This window comes from Salmo trutta, chromosome 26 (genome assembly GCF_901001165.1).
Source record: "Salmo trutta chromosome 26, fSalTru1.1, whole genome shotgun sequence".
Classification (NCBI taxonomy): Eukaryota; Metazoa; Chordata; class Actinopteri; order Salmoniformes; family Salmonidae; genus Salmo; species Salmo trutta.
The window spans coordinates 3,538,226-3,557,190 of NC_042982.1; the positions used below are offsets into that span (position 1 = coordinate 3,538,226).

An 18,965-nucleotide genomic window follows, 5' to 3' on the forward strand; every position below is an offset into this window, starting at 1 on the left:
GTTATTTTATAGTACGAAGAATACAATTGAACAGAGCTGAATAAAATATAAATATTTTCTCCAAACGATTTGAGGAAGTGCGCACATGCAGCTATTCTGTATTGAGCAGTTAACAAAGAAATAGGTACTCATATGTGCTTAATTTATAGTTATTAATGTAACTTTAGTTGTTCTACAATCGTTGGGCTATATGTTTTGATTTTTAATACACTGTAAGGCTGCATGATGCGACTCTAATATTTGAAAAAAGTAACTTGAAAGGCATGAGCTCTGCTTTGTTTTTTGCACAGGTTGTACACACTACATCAGTCTCTCATTCACAATTTGAGAAGCACTTGATAATGCCTCGCATTTCCTGGCGGCATCCACTTTGTGTGGCCATAAAGCACCCCAAAACATCCATGCCTTTTGCACCCCTTCTCCCTAAATGCTGGCCGCTCTGAAGCACCTCTCATCTCACTCACATGGCTCTCCATCACTTGATTGGGTCTTTCCTACAGGCTACAAGTGAAGACAGACACATCGGGGACGCAAATGCGTGCGTCCTTTTCCAATTCCGAGATGCATATTGAAGATATTGGAAGAACTGTCCACATTTACTTTTCGTCAGCCAACAAGATGAGTAGGCCTAACGAACAGCCAAGCACTAGCCTATGTCAATCTACTATCCCCCATTGTACAAAAGTTGACCTATTCTATTCTGTGCGAGAAATACATATTCCAAACAGTCTGGGACAGTTGTTGGATGCGATAGATCCCAAGTTAATACAACTACTACCATCAAAAACACTGACGCAACAGATCAGAAAGTTTAGCTTAAAATGTTGATAAACTGTTAGACTATTTCTTCACATTATAAGCGCAGCAATGCGCACATGGCAGTAGGCTATAAGCACGAATGTTCCATTAGCAGAAAACACCATTATCAAAAGTGACCACAAATGTGATTATGCATGTAATGCTTTTATTATAAAGTTGCATTTTTATGGCGAAAATTCTGTTCCCCAAACTTGAAACTCTACACCCGTTGTAAAGTGGATTGATGTGCTTCATTTTAAAAGAAGCTATTTGGCCACTATGTTGTGATACAAACCTTATGCAAACATATAGGCTTATGGGCTAGGCTACATGAAGTGTGTGACTATGATTCGAAAAAGTTAAAAACAAAAAAGGCATTGCTTCTTGCCTTAAGATGGTGATAAAATATAACTCACAAGTGATGGGCTAATATTGTCACCCATCAGACTATTCTTGATTTCATCTTGTCTTTACATATACTAAATAATATATGTGTGAAATTTATTTTTTACATTTAAAATGGACCATTATCATGCACCTGTCTCGAAACAGGGGCAGGGGAAAAAATACATGTTATCTCTGACTTAAATAGCGAATGGAGGATGCTTTTTCCTGTGGTTCATTTTCCTGTCAGCCAGGTAGGCCATACTCCTGTTGTAAAGATAAGCAATGTGCTTAATATTTTCTTAATGTGAAAGTTGACAAATAAATAGCGTAAGCCTAGCATATAGAAAGCTGATGGGATCCTCCCTTTTTTTAATAGAGGCCACCATTCTGTTTTCTTGCCCAATCGCATAGCCTATAGAAATGTTGCACAACATGAGCTCATGGTCTCTCATGAAGTGTTTGATTAGATTTTCCATTACATTTGCATTGATGTCAGACTTATTAGAGGGGCAATAGAGTGCTGAGTATCAGGCAGTTAGCAAGTTTGGTAGGCTACTAAGGACCATCAGCAGCATCAGAGCTTGGAGAAGCCTAATTACCGTGACTAATTTGACTGCCTTCATGACTCGTGACCGTCGGTGTGGCGGTAATACGGTCACCGCAAAAGCCCTAGTCACAGCCTGATTGACCGAATGAAAACACCCCAACCGCTGAAGTCCATTGTTTTCTATTATTGTTTATTTTTAATTGTTTTCTATTGCCTTTTATTCTACCGTGAGTGACATTGGCTATTACACCGACAGATGAGGAAATGCTTTATTCACATATCCTCTGTCACTGAGAAACAGAATGAGAAGGATGTGTGTATTTGTGTGAGTGTGTGTAAGTGTGTGTTACCTTGTTGTCAGTGGCTGTGATCATGTTGACGTAGTTGCTGATCAGCTTGAAGGTGAACCCTCGGTCCATGAGGGTGAAGCAACGCTGGAGGGAGGGAGGGATGGAAAGAGGGCGGGATGGATGGAGGGAGGGAGGTCAGCATTAGTTTATAAAGAACATGAAAGAGAGAGACCATTTCATAATTTCACAACACAGTTAAAATACATGCTCTGGAACTTTGGCGACTACTAAGTATATTTTAAACTTCCCGTTTTAGGATGGATGTGTCAATGTGTTGTTCATAAATGAGTAATCTACTCCTCTGTAAACTGGTCATCTCTGTATACCCGTCGCAAGACCCACTAGTTGATGCTTATTTATAAAACCCTCTTAGGCCTCACTCCCCCCTATCTGAGATATCTACTGCAGCCCTCATCCTCCACATACAACACCCGTGCTGCCAGTCACATTCTGTTAAAGGTCCCCAAAGCACACACATCCCTGGTTCACTCCTCTTTTCAGTTCGCTGTAGCTAGCGACTGGAACAAGCTGCAACAAACACTCAAACTGGACAGTTTTATCTCAGTCTCTTCATTCAAAGACTCAATCATGGACACTTACTGACAGTTGTGGCTGCTTTGTGTGATGTATTGTTGTCTCTACCTTCTGCTTTGTGCTGTTGTTTGTACCATGTTTTGTGTTGCTACCATGTTGTGCTGCTACCATGTTGTGTTGTCATGTGTTTCTGCCATGCTATGTTGTTGTCTTAGGTCTCTCTTTATGTAGTGTTGTGTTGTCTCTCTTGTCGTGATGTGTGTTTTGTCTTATATTTTTATTTCTAATCCCAGCCCCCGTCCCAGCAGGAGTCCTTTTGCCTTTTGGTAGACCGTCATTGTAAATAAGAATTTGTTCTTAACTGACTTGCCTAGTTAAATAAAGATTAAAACAAATATATAAGCAGAATTTCTGTTTTACCTCAATTTGCCGCGTAATCCCTAGTTTGAAAGCAACTGTTTTTATGGAAGCTGTGCTGCGCCATTTTTCTTACATTTCCCCCACGTGGGCCAACCCCTTAGCAATTCCAGTTCTAGCTAATGAGCTTCAGCCCTCGCATTTGAGTGACATCTAGCAAAAGGCACATCATGCCCACAGAGCAGAGTGCGAAAGAGTGCAATGAAGGGGTGCACATATATGCACATATGTGACGTAGTATGCAATTTTCAGAGACCACTTTTGGCTCGTGAGTGCTACTTTCAGAAATACTGTTTAAAAAGTATACAAAAGTACCGGAGAATCTCTTTAAGGAAATCAATATCTAACAATAATTAGCAGTGGAAGCCATTTTCATTTACAGTTAGCTTAATTGCATTCAACTCTGCTTCCGTATCATTAGTCAGGGAATACAAATGTATTACCCTTGGCAGCATTTGAGCCTGATTTCGACAAGCGATAAAGACAGCTCCCTAAACATGTCATTTGCGTGTGATGTGTGTGATGCCCACCTTGACAAAGGCTGCCACGGCCAGGTTGGCACTGCGGGTCTCCTCTGCCAGCTCCTTGCTCTTCCAGAAGATGTGGTCGGACACGGTCATGACTAGGCTCTCCAGACGACTCAGGTAGGTTGAAGGGAACCTCTGTGGTCGAGGGAGCTGAGCCACACATAATATGGAACTTAACATATGGGCCTAATGTATAAGTTGCACTAGCAACACCAAGGTCGTAGGTTCAATTCCAGCAGAGATCACATATACATACTAACAGCACTGAATGGAACAGTGGGACATAGGACAGATGCAGGCCCAATACAAGGGCGGAAAGTAGGCCGCAGAGAATCTGAATATGTCTGACTTCAGTACTAAGTTTCAAGTGTTTTCCATACTGCATGTATTATAGTGTATTGTGTTTGTGTATTTGTATGCTTTCTTTCCAAAATGAATTTCCCTGTAAAAGGACAATAAATTATATTGTATCGTACTGTAAGTTGCTTTTGATGAAAGTGTCTAGTAAGTGGCATACACACACCGGCCAGTTTATTAGGTACACCCCCCCGTTCACGAAAATTGATTGCTCTTACAGACAGTGATTCACGTGGCCATGGTTTGCTATATAAAGCAGTCATCGAGGCATTCAGTTACTGTTCGAATGAACGTTAGAATGGGCAAAACAAGTGACCTAAGCGACTTTGAGCGTGGCATGACCGTGTGGCTCAGTTGGTAGAGCATGGTGTTTGCAACACCAGGGTTGTGGGTTCGATTCCCACGGGGGACCAGTACGGGAAAACATTTTTTTAATGAAATTTATGCATTCACTACTGTAAGTCGATCTGGATAAGAGCGTCTGCTAAATTACTAAAATGTTTTAAAAAATGACCGTCTGTGCGAGGCACACCGAATCCAGTATCTCAGAAACGGCCACACTCCTGGGCTTTTCATGCAGGACTCAAGGACTTTAAAGTACTTTTTCAAGCACTAATATTTATTTCAAGGACCATCAATTTGTAATAAAAATTATTATTATGCAATAGTTGCCACCAGATGGCAGTATATCGCCACAACCCCATGCAAAAAACGTAGTATTCGTCACTACCTTACAAGTTCAAAATCAAATCAAATGTTATTGGTCATATACACATGGTTAGCAGATGTTATTGCGAGTGTAGCGAAATGCTTGTACATAATAATACGTTGTTTCACTACATATTTACTATATATACATGAGTGGTAAGTCAGTACTTATGATTTTGCAATTTGAGTAGGGATGAGCAGAGTTTTGGGACATGTCTACTGGTGAAAACACATTTCCTATTCGCATGACTACACAATTCCATCTTAATGACTTTTTGGGGGGGAATTTGGGAATCTACTACTTAATAGCTGGCAGCTTTAGTGTCGCCTATCGGGAGAAGGGCGGGTGGGCTGGGTGAGGAAACTGCATGTCAACGGTCAACAGAGCGGCAGGAGCATGGCTTGATAAAGTGGTTGTTGCAGAGAAAAAGTCACATAATGTAGAACTGGCACCAGCGCAGATGCAGCGTTGCTCTTCAGGGCCGATTCGCCCATGCTCGCAATGTCAAAGTCTAACGCATGTTTTGCACCTTACACAGTGCGGGTCGGTTGGGTCCAGTGACGTAGTCGTAAAAAAAAAGGTGGGTAAACTATACTGAACAAAAAAATAAACAACATGTAAAGTGTTGGTTTCATGAGCTGAAATAAAAGATCTCAGAAAAGTTCCATACCCACAAAAGGCAGGATTTAATCTACATTTGCTTGGCATTTTAGCTATCGATGTGACATTTGGCAACGTCTAAACAGTCAGTTCTGTACCTGCCTGGCTGAGTGGCAGTGTGGGTGGAATGAGTGAGTTTGCCTGGCAACCGCAGCGCCAAACACGTGAGGAAATAAAACTCAGTTGTCTGCCTGGAATATATTTTTCATAAACATATTAATCATGATCTGTTCTCCTCTCATTTTAATTGAAGTACTTTTCAAGTACCAACTTGAGAAAATGTCAGATTTTCAAGGTATTACAGTACTTGAATTTCAGAATGCCAAATTCAAGTACTTTAAGCACCTCAATCACCTTGTGCGAACCCTGTGTCTAGGGTTTACTGAGAATGGTGTGACAAACAAACAACATCCAGTCAGTGGCAGTCCTCTGGGCGAAAACAGCTCGTTGATGAGAGGTCGAAGGAGAATGGCAAGAAAAGTACAAGCTAACAGGCGGGCCGCAGACAGACAAATAACGGCGCAGTACAACAGTGGTGTGCAGAACGGCATCTCGGAACGCATAACTCGTCGATCCTTGTCACGGATGGACTACTGCAGCAGACGACCACACCGGGTTCCACTCCTATCAGCTAAAAACAAGAAGAAGCGAGCGACTCTAGTTGACACACGATCACCAACACTGGACAATTGAAGAGGTGAAAATCATTGCCTGGAACATGACAGTGAGTTCAGGTCACTTGAGTAGCCTGGTCAGTCTCCAGACCTCAACCCAGTAGAACATCTTTGGGATGAGATGGAATGGGCTGCATGGACCGACACCATGTAGAATGTTCCGAAGAATTCAGACTGTTCTGAAGGCAAAGGGGATCCGACTCGGTACTAGATGGGTGTACCTAATAAACTGGCCAGTTGAGCGTATAATATAATCATTAGATATACTCTTTGAGTAATGAGGTTTGAGAACGTGATGGTCTCTTTGCGTGAGTTAAATACAGCAGGGACAATGACACTGAAATTATGACATCAAAATGTATTCCTCAGTATGACCAAGACAGAGTTCGTCTCATGTATTGTTTATCGGTATGCTAATCTGTATTCATTTCTTCGCCACCTCCCCTCTCACAGGGAGTGTATATGTACATATATAACTTCTTCATAGCTTATGTTTCTATACCTTGACATTGTCTGAGTCCACTAGATGCTGGGCCATGGACTTGACAATGAGCTCGAAGAAGAACCAGGAAAACTGCAGCAGACAGGGGTAAAAGGTCAAACAGGGGTCAGGTCATCCGGGTTATGTTCAGTTAAGCACTCAGGGTCACGTTCAATGGCACATTCAGATAGATATATATCACGTAGAGCAGATATGTACGATAAGGAATCCTAGCATGGCTATGTGTGACATTTCTAAGTATGTCTTTATTTGGATAGTCCCAAATAGGTTTGTAGATGTTCAGTAGACTGTCAACAACATTTCAACTACATTTCAATGAACTATCCACTAACCTTAACCCTAGGCCTAACCCTTAATCCTTACTCTAACCCTAAACCTAACCGTAACCCTAGCAAGCAGCTGCATGATAACAGAGATGCAGCTGACAGTTTGTTGACAGTGTGAGCATCTGTAGATCAGGGAACTATCCACCCAAATGATACCCTATTCCCTATATAGTGCACTATTTTTAACCAGAGCCCTATGGGTTCCTATAAAGGGAATAGGGTGTCATTTGGGACTGGGCGTGGCGTCCATCTAGGCTCACCCTGAGGATGTTCCTGACGGCCAGCTGCTCGTTGCTCTTCAGGTCAGAGGTCATGCTCTTGGCCAGCTCCTCGTGGACCGTCCGGAAGCCATGCGACTCCGCCTTGAACACAAACTGACCACCGCAGTGGCGAGAACAAGGTCAATGAGACAGACGGACATAGAGACAGACAGAGACAGTAAGACAGACACGCTGAACCAACACTTTTGCTCCATCTAACTTTCTGTCCACGCAATTAGTAGCATCAAGGGAACCAAACATGAAGTATGCTTGGCTCTGCATTTAATTAAACCTACATAAAAACAAAACAGCGCCGATTAAGGTTGATGAGTTGAGGAAGAAGAAAACGCTGAGTCTGACAAAATTTGTAATAAATGATGCCTCAAAAAATCTTGACCTAATGTAGTTTTCCCCGGCACGTCAAATTCATAAGGGGCACGTGCTTCTGTTCTGTATCTATAAATCTGTGTGCTTATTTTGGCACTCAATCTCTTTTTCTCTTTTTGTGCGAAATGTTCCACCCACACTGTACGTGTGTGGCACACACACACCTCATTACCACTGACGTCACCCAATTGAATTAATTCATTAACAATGGTAACCACACACGCACACACACACACATATGCAACGATGCACGCACATATGCAACGTGCACTAACACACACATGCGACACGCACACAAACACACAGATCTGGTACCCAGCCACACACACCCACACGGCGAGAAAGCACTGGTCGAAAATTGCTTGCTGCTAGCCCCACGAGCAGCATGCCAATCAGTTGCCATAGTAACGCCAGTTCCATTACAGTGGCCCTCCCATTCTTTCCTCCCCTCTTCTCCTTCCACCCTCCCTCCATTTCTCTTTCTGTCTCTCTGCACCTCTTAAAGATCAATTGTAGGATTCTCATTTTCTTTCTACAAGACATGAAAAATCTTATGTTGAGCTGGTTCTATTCTCCATTTCCCTTACTCACTTTCTGTCTCTGCCTCTGCCTCTCTCGCTCTCTCGCTCTCTCACTCTCTTCTTAACAAGCATGCCTTGCATTCTTATTGAAACGGCTCAGTGTCCTTGTTTGACTTCCACCAGACACCCCCCTTCGCTCTTCCCCACAGCCATGCTTGTCTGTGTGTGAGCTGAGAGCCGTGTGTGTGGCAGACTCTCGTCTCTCTGTGTCCACAGTGTTCTGGGCACATTGCCCTAGACCCTCAGCCGCACTCCTGCACTCACCACACCCCAAAGCCTCCACCGTAGTCCACACACACACACACACACACGTATGTACGCACACGCACAAAGACACTAACACACACATACACACAAAGCCCCCTTCTCTCCCTTCACTAATGAAGCTGTCTGTGAGTTACCCTCCTCCCCTCTGCTCTCATTAGCTCTCCTCACCTCACCTCACCTCTCCTCTCCTCTGATCCCTTCTCTTCTCCTTTCCCCTCCTCTCCACTCAGCCCAACCCCTCTCCTCTACCCTATGACACCACCCGGCTGAACAACTGCAGAATCTGAGCCTGGCTCTTCCTGCAAGACGGGGCTAACATCCCAATGAAATGAGCACCACACCTTTATGTAGGAGTGCAGGTAGTGGTCAAGGTTTTCTTCATGGCACTTGGCAACGATGTGGACCAGCACCCTGGTGAAACACATGGTGAAACACAAGGTGGTCACTCAGTCGTCATCATTATCTGGCAACATGAATAGTTACTCCGGCAATATGAATTCTGGCAACATGTATCCCTGCAGGATCCGGTGGCAGCGAGAGTGGTCCGTGGCCTGCAGTGCCTCATCCTACCTGGTGGTGGTGGTGGTGACTTCGTCGTTGTCGTTCTGGGTGAGGACCTTGAACAGCTGGTTGAAGAGCACAGGCAGGAAACGAATTATCACCGGAATCTTCTCAATGCTCAGTAAGCCCTGTGGGTGTGAGAGAATAAAGAGAGAATCAGAGAGAGAGAAAGGTAGTGAGAGACAGAGTGAGGATAGAGAGAGAGAGAGAGAGAGAGAGAGAGAGAGAGAGAGAGAGAGAGAGAGAGAGAGAGAGGGAGGAAAGAGTCAGTGATGGGGTGTATAGTATGGGAGTGAAATGCAGAGTGGAAAGATGTGAAGTTCTCTCTATCCTCCCTCCCTTCCTTCATTTCTCCAGACCTTTAGGCAGTTGAGGAAGTTTGAGGTAGGTGATTGGGAGAGGTCTGCGTCTCGTTTTTGGCACTGTTGGAAGAAGCGGTTCAGGTGGGGGTCCTGGCGATCAAGGAGAGAAGACACAGTCACCACCAGAACCAGCATCACTGAGTGATAGACTGTGCACAGGAGATGAGGACTAAATCCAGCAGCAAACTCTGCACCCCAAAGGCATCTTATTCCCTACATAGTGCACTAGTTTTGACCAGAGCCCTATGGACAAAAGTAGTGCACAAGATAGAGAAAAGGGTGTCATTTGGGGAGCAATCCTAAAAGTCACAATGGGATAACAAGGATTGACTTGCTGGAGTTGAAACCTGTTAAAGGTTGGTTAAATAAGATTTTTTTTTTTTTTACTTGTGGTTTCATGGAGTGGCAGGGTAAGTCCAGACTCTTACCCGAGTATAGACTGTGGAGAGGACGTTGGTGGAGACCTTGAATATGGGCTTACCTCCGTCCACCCACTTCAGATCTGAGCCGTTCTGGGGGGAGAGAGGGAGGAAGGGTCACTGAGCACCATGGAGATCCATGCTTGCTTAACACTTTACTGTTGTTCCCTTTGGTGGGCTCACTTCATACTTCTATCTCACTCGCTCACTCACTCACTCGCTCACACTCTCACTCACTCGCTCTCGCTTGCTCTCTCTCACTCGCTCTCTCTCTCACTCGCTCTCTCTCTCTCTCGCTCGCTCTCTCTCTCACTCGCTCTCTCTCTCTCTCACTCGCTCTCTCTCTCACTCGCTCTCTCTCTCACTCGCTCTCTCTCTCACTCACTCGCTCTCTCTCTCTCTCACTCGCTCTCTCTCTCACTCTCTCTCTCTCTCACTCGCTCACTCTCTCTCGCTCTCTCTCTCTCTCTCTCACTCGCTCTCTCCCTCTCACTCGCTCTCTCTCTCTCTCTCACTCGCTCTCTCTCTCTCACTCGATCTCTCTCTCGCTCGATCTCTCTCTCGCTCGATCTCTCTCTCGCTCACTCGCTCTCTCACTCGCTCTCTCACTCGCTCTCTCACTCGCTCTCTCTCTCACTCGCTCTCCCTCTCTCTCACTCGCTCTCTCTCTCACTCACTCTCTCTTTCCATTCACAATTCAAAGTCAAAATGCTTTATTATTGGCACAACAAAACGTACATTTGTATTGCCAAAGCAACAATGCTTTCTCTATCAATTCCTGTATCTCCTTCCATACAAATATTTTCTTTCTACTTTCCCCCCTACTTTCTCTCCTCTCTCCTTCCCTCCCTTCCATTCATCTCACCCCCCCCATCCCCCCCTCCTTCTCTCCTCTACCTTAGTAGATCCAGGGTCTTTGATGAGCAGGTATCCAGGGGGCAGGCTACAGGCCACAGGGATGTTGAAATCCTGTGAGGCCAGGCGACCCTCTCTGAGCAGAGGCATCCACGAGTAGCCCACTGCATTCACACACACACACACACACACACAGTGCACAGGGCGTCACACACACACACACACACACACACACACACACACACACACACACACACACACACACACACACGAGAAAGAACACATGGGAAAACACTATACTGTATGTAATGTGTAAATCAATCAATGAAATGTATTAATAAAGCCCTTGTTATATTAGCAGTTGTCACAAAGTCTTTTTACAGCAAGCTCAATCAGAAGCAAGAGCACAGTAGTGTTGGCCTGTAGACATAGCATGCACCATCACACTCCAGAATTCAATAACACAATCACATGAGTATCGAGGCGATGTTGCTGCACAGTGATAAGCTAACACCGACTAGCTACCATCCAATCCATTGACAAACTTGCCTCAAATACATATATGCCATCTAACAGATGCTTTCATCCATACATTTTTGGACTGCTAGCCCAAGCAGGAACCAAACCTATTACCCTGGCGTCGCAAACACCATGCTCTATCAACTGAGCCACACATGACCACAGTATTTCTCCTTCCTCCCTACCTGGGGTCTCCAGGGCCTCCTTCTTCTTGGAGTTGGTCTTGGCGTTGATGTCACAGGTCACATGGTAGAAGGAGAAGAGTAGATGGTGCTTCTCGTGGAGCTGTGTGGGCAACTCAATCTTCACCTGGGACACAGAGGATGACACAAAGGACCATTTCAGAAACAGGTAAAAAAAATGAAAATCACAAGTTATTTAAAGTGCATTTAACAAAAGCCTCAATATAATTAAAAAAATGATAATATACAGTACCAGTCAAAAATTCAGACACACATATTCATTAAAGCGTTTTTCTTTATTTTTACTATTTTCTTCATTGTAGAATAATAGTGAAGACATCAACACTATGAAATAACACATATGGAATCATGTAGTAACCAAAAAAGTGTTAACCTATTGGGGCTAGGGGGCAGTATTTTCACGGCCGGATAAAAAAACGGACCCGATTTAAACTGGTTACTACTCTTACCCAGAAACGAGAATATGCATATAATTAGTAGATTTGGATAGAAAACACTCTAAAGTTTCTAAAACTGTTTGAATGGTGTCTGTGAGTATTCCATGCAGGAAGTGCCCTGTCTGAAAATTTGTTGTCCTTCTAGGGCATCTCTATCAAAAATACAGCATCTCTGCTGTAACGTGACATTTTCTAAAGCTTCCATTGGCTCTCAGAAGGCGCCAGAAAGTGGAATGAGAGCTCTGCAGTCTCTGGGCGAAAAAAAGCAGGAGTTTTTGTGAGTGGTCAGGCAGGGAACACTGACACTGGAGCGCGCATGCACGAGAGGACTCCATGTTTATCTTTCTCTCTTTGAACGAATACAACGTCGCCCGGTTGGAATATTATCGCTATTTTACGAGAAAAATCACATAAAAATTGATTTTAAACAGCGTTTGACATGGTTCGAAGTACGGTAATGGAATATTTTGACATTTTTAGTCACGAAATGCGCCCGCGCGTCACCCTTCGGATACTGACCTCAACGCACGAACAAAACGGAGCTATTTCAATATAACTATGGATTATTTCGAACCAAAACAACAAGTAGAAGTCCTGGGAGTGCATTCTGACGAAGAACAGCAAAGGTAATCCAATTTTTCTTATAGTAAATCTGAATTTGGTGAGGGCCAAACTTGGTGGGTGTCAAATTAGCTAACCGTGATGGCCGGGCTATCTACTCAGAATATTGCAAAATGTGCTTTCGCCGAAAAGCTATTTTAAAATCTGACACCGCGATTGCATAAAGGAGTTCTGTATCTATAATTCTTAAAATAATTGTAATGTATTTTGTGAACATTAATCGTGAGTAATTTAGTAAATTCACCGGAAGTTTGCGGTGGGTATGCTAGTTCTGAACATCACATGCTAATGTAAAAAGCTGGTTTTTGATATAAATATGAACTTGATTGAACAAAACATGCATGTATTGTATAACATAATGTCCTAGGAGTGTCATCTGATGAAGATCATCAAAGGTTAGTGCTGCATTTAGCTGTGGTTTTGGTTTTTGTGACATATATGCATGCTTTGAAAATGGCTGTGTGATTATTTTTGGCAGGGTACTCTCCTGACATAATCTAATGTTTTGCTTTCGCTGTAAAGCCTTTCTGAAATCGGACAGTGTGGTTAGATTAACGAGAGTCTTGTCTTTAAAATGGTGTCAAATAGTCATATGTTTGAGAAATTGAAGTTATAGCATTTATGAGGTATTTGTATATCGCGCCACACAATTCCACTGGCTGTTGACTAGGTGGGACGCAAACGTCCCACCTTGCCCAGGAAGGTTAAACAAATTGAGATATATTTTATATTTGAGATTCTTGAAAGTAGCCACCCTTTGCCTTGATTACAGCTTTGCACACGCTTGGCATTCTCTCAACCAGCTTCACCAGAAATGCTTTTCCAACCGTTTTGAAGGAGTTCCCACATATGCTGAGCACTTGTTGGTTGCTTTTCCTTCACTCTGATAGTCCCACTAAGCTCAAACCAGATGGGACTGCGTATCACTGCAAAATGCTGTGGTAGCCATGCTGGTTAAGTGTGCCTTGAATTCTAAATAAATCACTGACAGTGTCATCAGAAAAGCACCATCACACCTCCTCCTTGCTTCACGGTGGAAACCACACATGCAGAGATCATCCGTTCACCTACTCTGCGTCTCACAAAGACACATCGGTTGGAACTAAAGATCTCAGACCAAAGGACAGATTTCCACCGGTCTAATGTCCATTGCTCGTGTTTCTTGGCCCCAGCAAGTCTCCTCTTGTTATTGGTGTCCTTTAGTAGTGCTTTCTTTGCAGAAATTCGACCATGAAGGCCTGATTCACGCAGTCTCATCTGAACAGTTGATGTTGAGATGTGTCTGTTACTTGAACTCTGTGAAGCATTTATTTGGGCTGCAATTTCTGAGGCTGGTAACTCTAATGAACGTATCCTCTGCAGCAGAGGTAACTCTGGGTCTTCCTTTCCTGTGGCGGTCCTCATAAGAGCCAGTTTCATCATAGCGCTTGATGGTTTTGCGACTGCACTTAAAGAAACTTTCAAAGTGTGTAGTGATGGACTGTAATTTCTCTTTGCTTATTTGAGCTGTTAATAATATGGACTTTGTCTTTTACCAAATAGGGCTATCTTCTGTATACCACCCCTACCTTGTCACAACACAACTGATTGTATCAAATGCATAATGGAGGAAAGAAATTCCACATGAATTTGCATGTCTGATTGTGCTTCAGCCTCTCTCATTCATGATAATGAGCATCAGAAGAGTTGGCCTAGGCACAAACAAAACTGGCTACCAGGCAATTAGAGCCCTGCACATGCCCCTTTCCAATCAATCTCTTCCCATTCCTCTCCCCCTAGCCATACACCTCTTCAACACTCTCATTCCACACTCACCTCATCATAGAAGTCTGGGTTCTGGGAGTGGTGAAGGACCGTCGAACAGGCTGCTGTGGTGAAAACTGGACCCCCAGGCTTGCCGTATATGCACTGAGGCAACAAGTAAAAAAAACAAATGAAGAGAAAAGTGACGTTTTTCAAAAAATGCACCATGATACTCTAAATGCTATCAATGACAAAGAAGATATTGAGAAGATACTACACCTTCAAAGGTTTGGCAACTTCCTCATCTGAACTCCGAAACTCCACATAGACTGCAAGGTTACGAGCCTGTGAATGAAAATGACGTTGTTAGATTTGTGAGTATACAGTATTTCATGTGTGTCTGCAAAGAGGTACCATATATGTACAGTGTGACTTGTGTGTCTACTACATGTCCTTTTCTTTGTATCTAGTACAGTTTTCACAATACCAGTATCACGATTCCATTATATAGGTTTCCTTGCCATGATATTTCTGAGTATATATCACAAGTGACGTTTGATGAAGTACGACTAGAATTTATATATAAATGCCTGGATTACTTTAATTTTGGTGAATCTCTTATACAATGGGTTAAAGTTATGTATAGCAACCACAGATGTAAAATAGTAAATAATGGTTACTTCTCAGAAAGTATTGAGCTTTTAAGAGGAGTAAAACAAGGCTGTCCGTTGTCTCCATATCTATTTATTATGCCCATTGAAATACTAGCTATTAAAAATAGATCCAACAAGGACATCAAGGGGTTAGAAATCCAGGGGATAAAAACAAAAGTGTCAATGTATGCCGATGACTCTAGTTTTTTCTTAAGTCCACAATCTGGATCCCTGCTCAGTCTCATTGAAGATCTTTATCACTTTTTAGCCTCTCTGGATTAAAACTAATTATGACAAGTGTACCATATTACGTACTGGATTAATTAAAAAATATAGTGTTTACACTACCTTGTAGTTTACCAATAAAATGGGCAGATGGGGAAGTAGACACTTGGTATTCACATCTCAAAAATGATCAATTAACTTACCACAATTAATTTCAATAGAAAGTTAGAAAAAATAGATAAAATTCTGAAACCATTGAGAGGTAAATACTTGTCTATTTATGGAAAGAATCATGTTGATTAACTCTTTGGTCCTATCACAGTTTACTTACTTACTAACGGCAAAGCCTACTCCAGATGACTCATTTTTTAAATCATATGAGCAAAAAATATTTCATTTTATTTGGAATGCTAAGCCATGAGTTTGGGAGGCTAAAATTATAAAATATTAATGCTTTAATCCTCTCATTAAAAGCTTCACTCATACATAAGTTATACGTAAACCCAAAATGGTTCTCCAGTAGATTATTAAGAAAAGCTCATCCTTTGTTCAAAAATTGAATTTTTTTGCCTTCATACAGATTAAAACTTCTCATTTCCGACTAATTGAAAATTACATTTTGTTTAAAGTATCGCTCTTTCTTAAACAAGCCATACAAAGCTGGTTACAATTTCAGTTTTATCTTCCAGAAAAGATAAAACAAATATTACAACAAATGTTATGGTTAAACTCAAATATACTGATTAATAAAAATACATTCTTTATGGAATAAAAAAAAGGTATTATATTTATTAATGATATTATGAATAGAAACTGAGGAGTTATGTCACATTCAGTTATCAAAAATGTATGGGAATATCTGCTCAATCCAAACTTACAACCAACTGATTGCAGCATTACCACAAAAATGGAGGAGGCAAGTGGAAAAGGGAGAAGGTATGGAACTTGTTTGCCGCCAATATATTAAAAGACACAAATTGGGTGAAAGGAACTGGCATAAATAGAAAAATATAGCAGTTTCATCTGAGGACAAAAATGTTGACAGCTGCGCCATACAGGTTGCAAAATAAATGGAAGGAGATTTTCAATGTACCAATTCCATGGCACATGGTTTTATGAACTGGTACAAAAAAACTACACTTGATTCAACCCTTCGAGGTTTTCAATTTAAATTACTATATAAAATTCTTGCCACCAACAGAATGCTATATATATGGGGCATACAACAATCTCAGCTCTGTAGATTTTGCTGTGAAGAGACAGAATCAAAAGATCATTTATTCTGGTATTGCACCTATGTAGCTTGTTTCTGGTCACAGGTTCAGGAATGGTTAGAAAATCACAACATGCACTTAAAATGAACCTTACAAATAGCAGAGTTGGGCGATATGGAAAGCCATAGTCAGTCAATAAATAATATACTAATACTCGTAGGAAAGCTTTTCATCTTTAGCTCACAATCTGTGGATAATATATGATTAGAAAGGTTAAATTTTTTTGGTAAAATATATGGTACATGGAAACCAAACAAGGGTGGTCTATGGTGATAGGTGGGATGGGCTGAGAGTGGCTGAGATATTTGTCCTCCTGGTGGAGGGGTTAATAATAAATCATAACAAAAATGAAGAAAATAAAATTAGTGGTGTGTGGGTTTGGGTGTGTACGGTACCTTGGCAAAGCTCTTCTGGCTGTCATATTTGAGGTGTCGGGGGTAGACGTAGACGTGGTTCTTGTAGACGTGGTGTGGCTGGGTGAACTTGGTGGAGTCCTGGACAAACTCCTCCACCTCCACGGTGGCCTGGTGCTGGCTGCAGTCCTCGAAGGGCTTGACAGGCACATAGGATGACGTCACACAGTCTGCAGACAGACAGAGAGAGAGAGAGAGAGAGAGAGAGAGAGAGAGAGAGGACATATGTAATACATGTAACACTGATGACTATCAACAGTAGAGAGCGAGAGGTAGAAAGAGAGATAGAGAGAGAAACAGTAGAGAGAGAGGGAGACAGAGAAAGACAGAGGGGTATAAATAGAGATAGAGAGGGGAGAGGTAGAGAGAGAGAGAGAGAGTTAAAATAAAGAGAGATAGAGCGAGAGAGAAGACATTTGTAATACCTGTAACACTGACGGCTATCAACAGTAGAAAAAGAGAGAGAGAGCGAGAGAGAGGGAGGGGTAGAAAGAGATAAAGAGGCGAGAGGTAGAGCGAGAGAGGGAAAGAGAAAATAAAGAAGAGAGCGAGATAGAACGAGAAAGGGAGACATGAGGTTTGTCGAAGTGAGAAAGAGAAAAGAGAGAGAAAGAGAACATAAAAGTGTTTGACTAACTTGGATGCTCCATAGGGACATAGTCCACAGTGATGTCCAGGTTCCCTGGAATGGTCTGCAGTTTACTGGTCTTCTCAGCCCTGCAAAGACACAGAGAGAGCCAAAGAATGGGTGAGCAGTGAGCACCATACATTCACTATGACTAGGGCCAGGAGTTTTCCAGGTCAGGTTAGGTGGTCATGACAAACTCTACAACCTAATTATGACCTAAAAAGGGATCTGGACCATGGGTTGAACTGACATTATTTGGTCTGCATCCCAAATGGCAACTTATTCCCTATATAGTGCACTACTTTCAACTAGAGCCCTATGGGATCTGGTCAAATGTTGTGCACTAAATAGGGAATAGGCCATTTGGGACGCAATCTTGATGTCTTTTCGGTGCCCTACTTCCTGTATTCCGACACCAGCTTGATGAGATCTTCGGTGGAGATCTTGTTGCTCTCCTGTTTGAAGAGGGGCGAGAAGCGAGACTCCCGGTCCACCGTCCCCTGATTGTCCTTAAACACAGACCTGAGACAGACAGCAAGACAAGACAGACAGGCAGAACAGACAGAACAGACGAGACAGATAGATGGACGGATGCACAGACAAGACAGACAGACAGGAAGATAGTTTAGAGTGTAAGATACATATCAATTACCTACACCTTTATAGACATCCGTGTGATGCAGTTTGATCATTAAAGGCGAAAAGGTCAATAATTGGATATGGAGAGAGTAGGATTACAGAAAACAGTGTGGCTCAGTGTCCCTCACCTGATGCACCAGGCAAAGGGCATGTGGTACTTCCCCAGTTTACTGCAGAACTGCTTGTTGGATTTCAGCATCTTTTGAACCGTCTTCAAAAGGACAGGAACAGAGAGCGAGATGGAGAGAGAGGGGGGCAGAGTGGGGGAGGGAGAATGAGAGTGAGAGTCAGAGAGAAGGAAACATTACTTTAAAAAACGGGAAGCATTGTTGATATTCTTGAAGTCTGCCGGTGGGTTTCGGGAAAACACCAGTAAATTATACTTGACGTAGATACATTGCAAGTCTAAATCAACAGGGGTGTCATGAACCTGGCAGGAGGCGCAGCGCTCTCGTCTGCTCATCCACTCAACTTCCCAAACCAAGGCCAGGATTTCAGAATTCCACTCTGTGGAATTCTATGGGGGCATCTTGGAAAAAACTCTTGGAAAATCTATGAGGAAAAATGTATTTCCAAACCATCTGATTTCCTGTGTGATTAAGGGGAATTTAAATAGAGCTTTACAAGAAATCTCACTGGAAAGACCCTGTAAAGGTTGTGCATACCGCTGTTTCACTACTAAGGGCCTGGGGAAAACAAGCTGTGTTTTACTGTACATTGTTCTACACACTGACTCCCTTCAACTTATGTTCCATAATAGATTGTCCATAGGTAGAGTTACACAATTCCTGTAATTTCCCCAAATTTCTATTTTTTTCCTGGTTGGAGGATTCATAGATTTCCTGCTTATTACCTCCTGATTCCAAGATACTTCTATCCTGGATTTGTAGTTTTTATTAGCTGCAAGTCTATTAGTATTTTTTCTTTTTTTAGCTGTTAATGTAAGTTTTAGTTTTTTATTATTGTTATTTCATTGTTATTATTATTATTATTACAAAGTATTTGCCATATTATTCTTGTTTCTAAGTATTGTTCTTTTTTTTGTTTTTTTTGGACACTTGAAAAGGAGATTGTGCATCTCAAGAGATTCCATCCCGCAAAACTACAATTAAATAAATAAATACATTTCT

The 18,965-nt window shown here is 42.3% G+C and overlaps 1 protein-coding gene across 1 annotated transcript in view; it reads right to left on the reverse strand.

The window, feature by feature from the left end:
- Window positions 1-18,965, reverse strand: part of LOC115162913 (dedicator of cytokinesis protein 10) — a gene marked incomplete in the record, with an annotated part of 159,506 nt that overhangs the window by 49,169 nt on the left and 91,372 nt on the right. Inside the window, 16 exon segments of the mRNA XM_029714424.1 lie at window positions 2,083-2,166; window positions 3,564-3,710; window positions 6,463-6,534; window positions 7,049-7,162; window positions 8,625-8,694; window positions 8,854-8,972; window positions 9,204-9,296; window positions 9,635-9,718; window positions 10,523-10,644; window positions 11,185-11,308; window positions 14,076-14,168; window positions 14,283-14,348; window positions 16,551-16,738; window positions 17,206-17,285; window positions 17,596-17,718; window positions 17,964-18,046. Coding sequence (XP_029570284.1) covers window positions 2,083-2,166; window positions 3,564-3,710; window positions 6,463-6,534; window positions 7,049-7,162; window positions 8,625-8,694; window positions 8,854-8,972; window positions 9,204-9,296; window positions 9,635-9,718; window positions 10,523-10,644; window positions 11,185-11,308; window positions 14,076-14,168; window positions 14,283-14,348; window positions 16,551-16,738; window positions 17,206-17,285; window positions 17,596-17,718; window positions 17,964-18,046 — 1,662 coding nt within the window.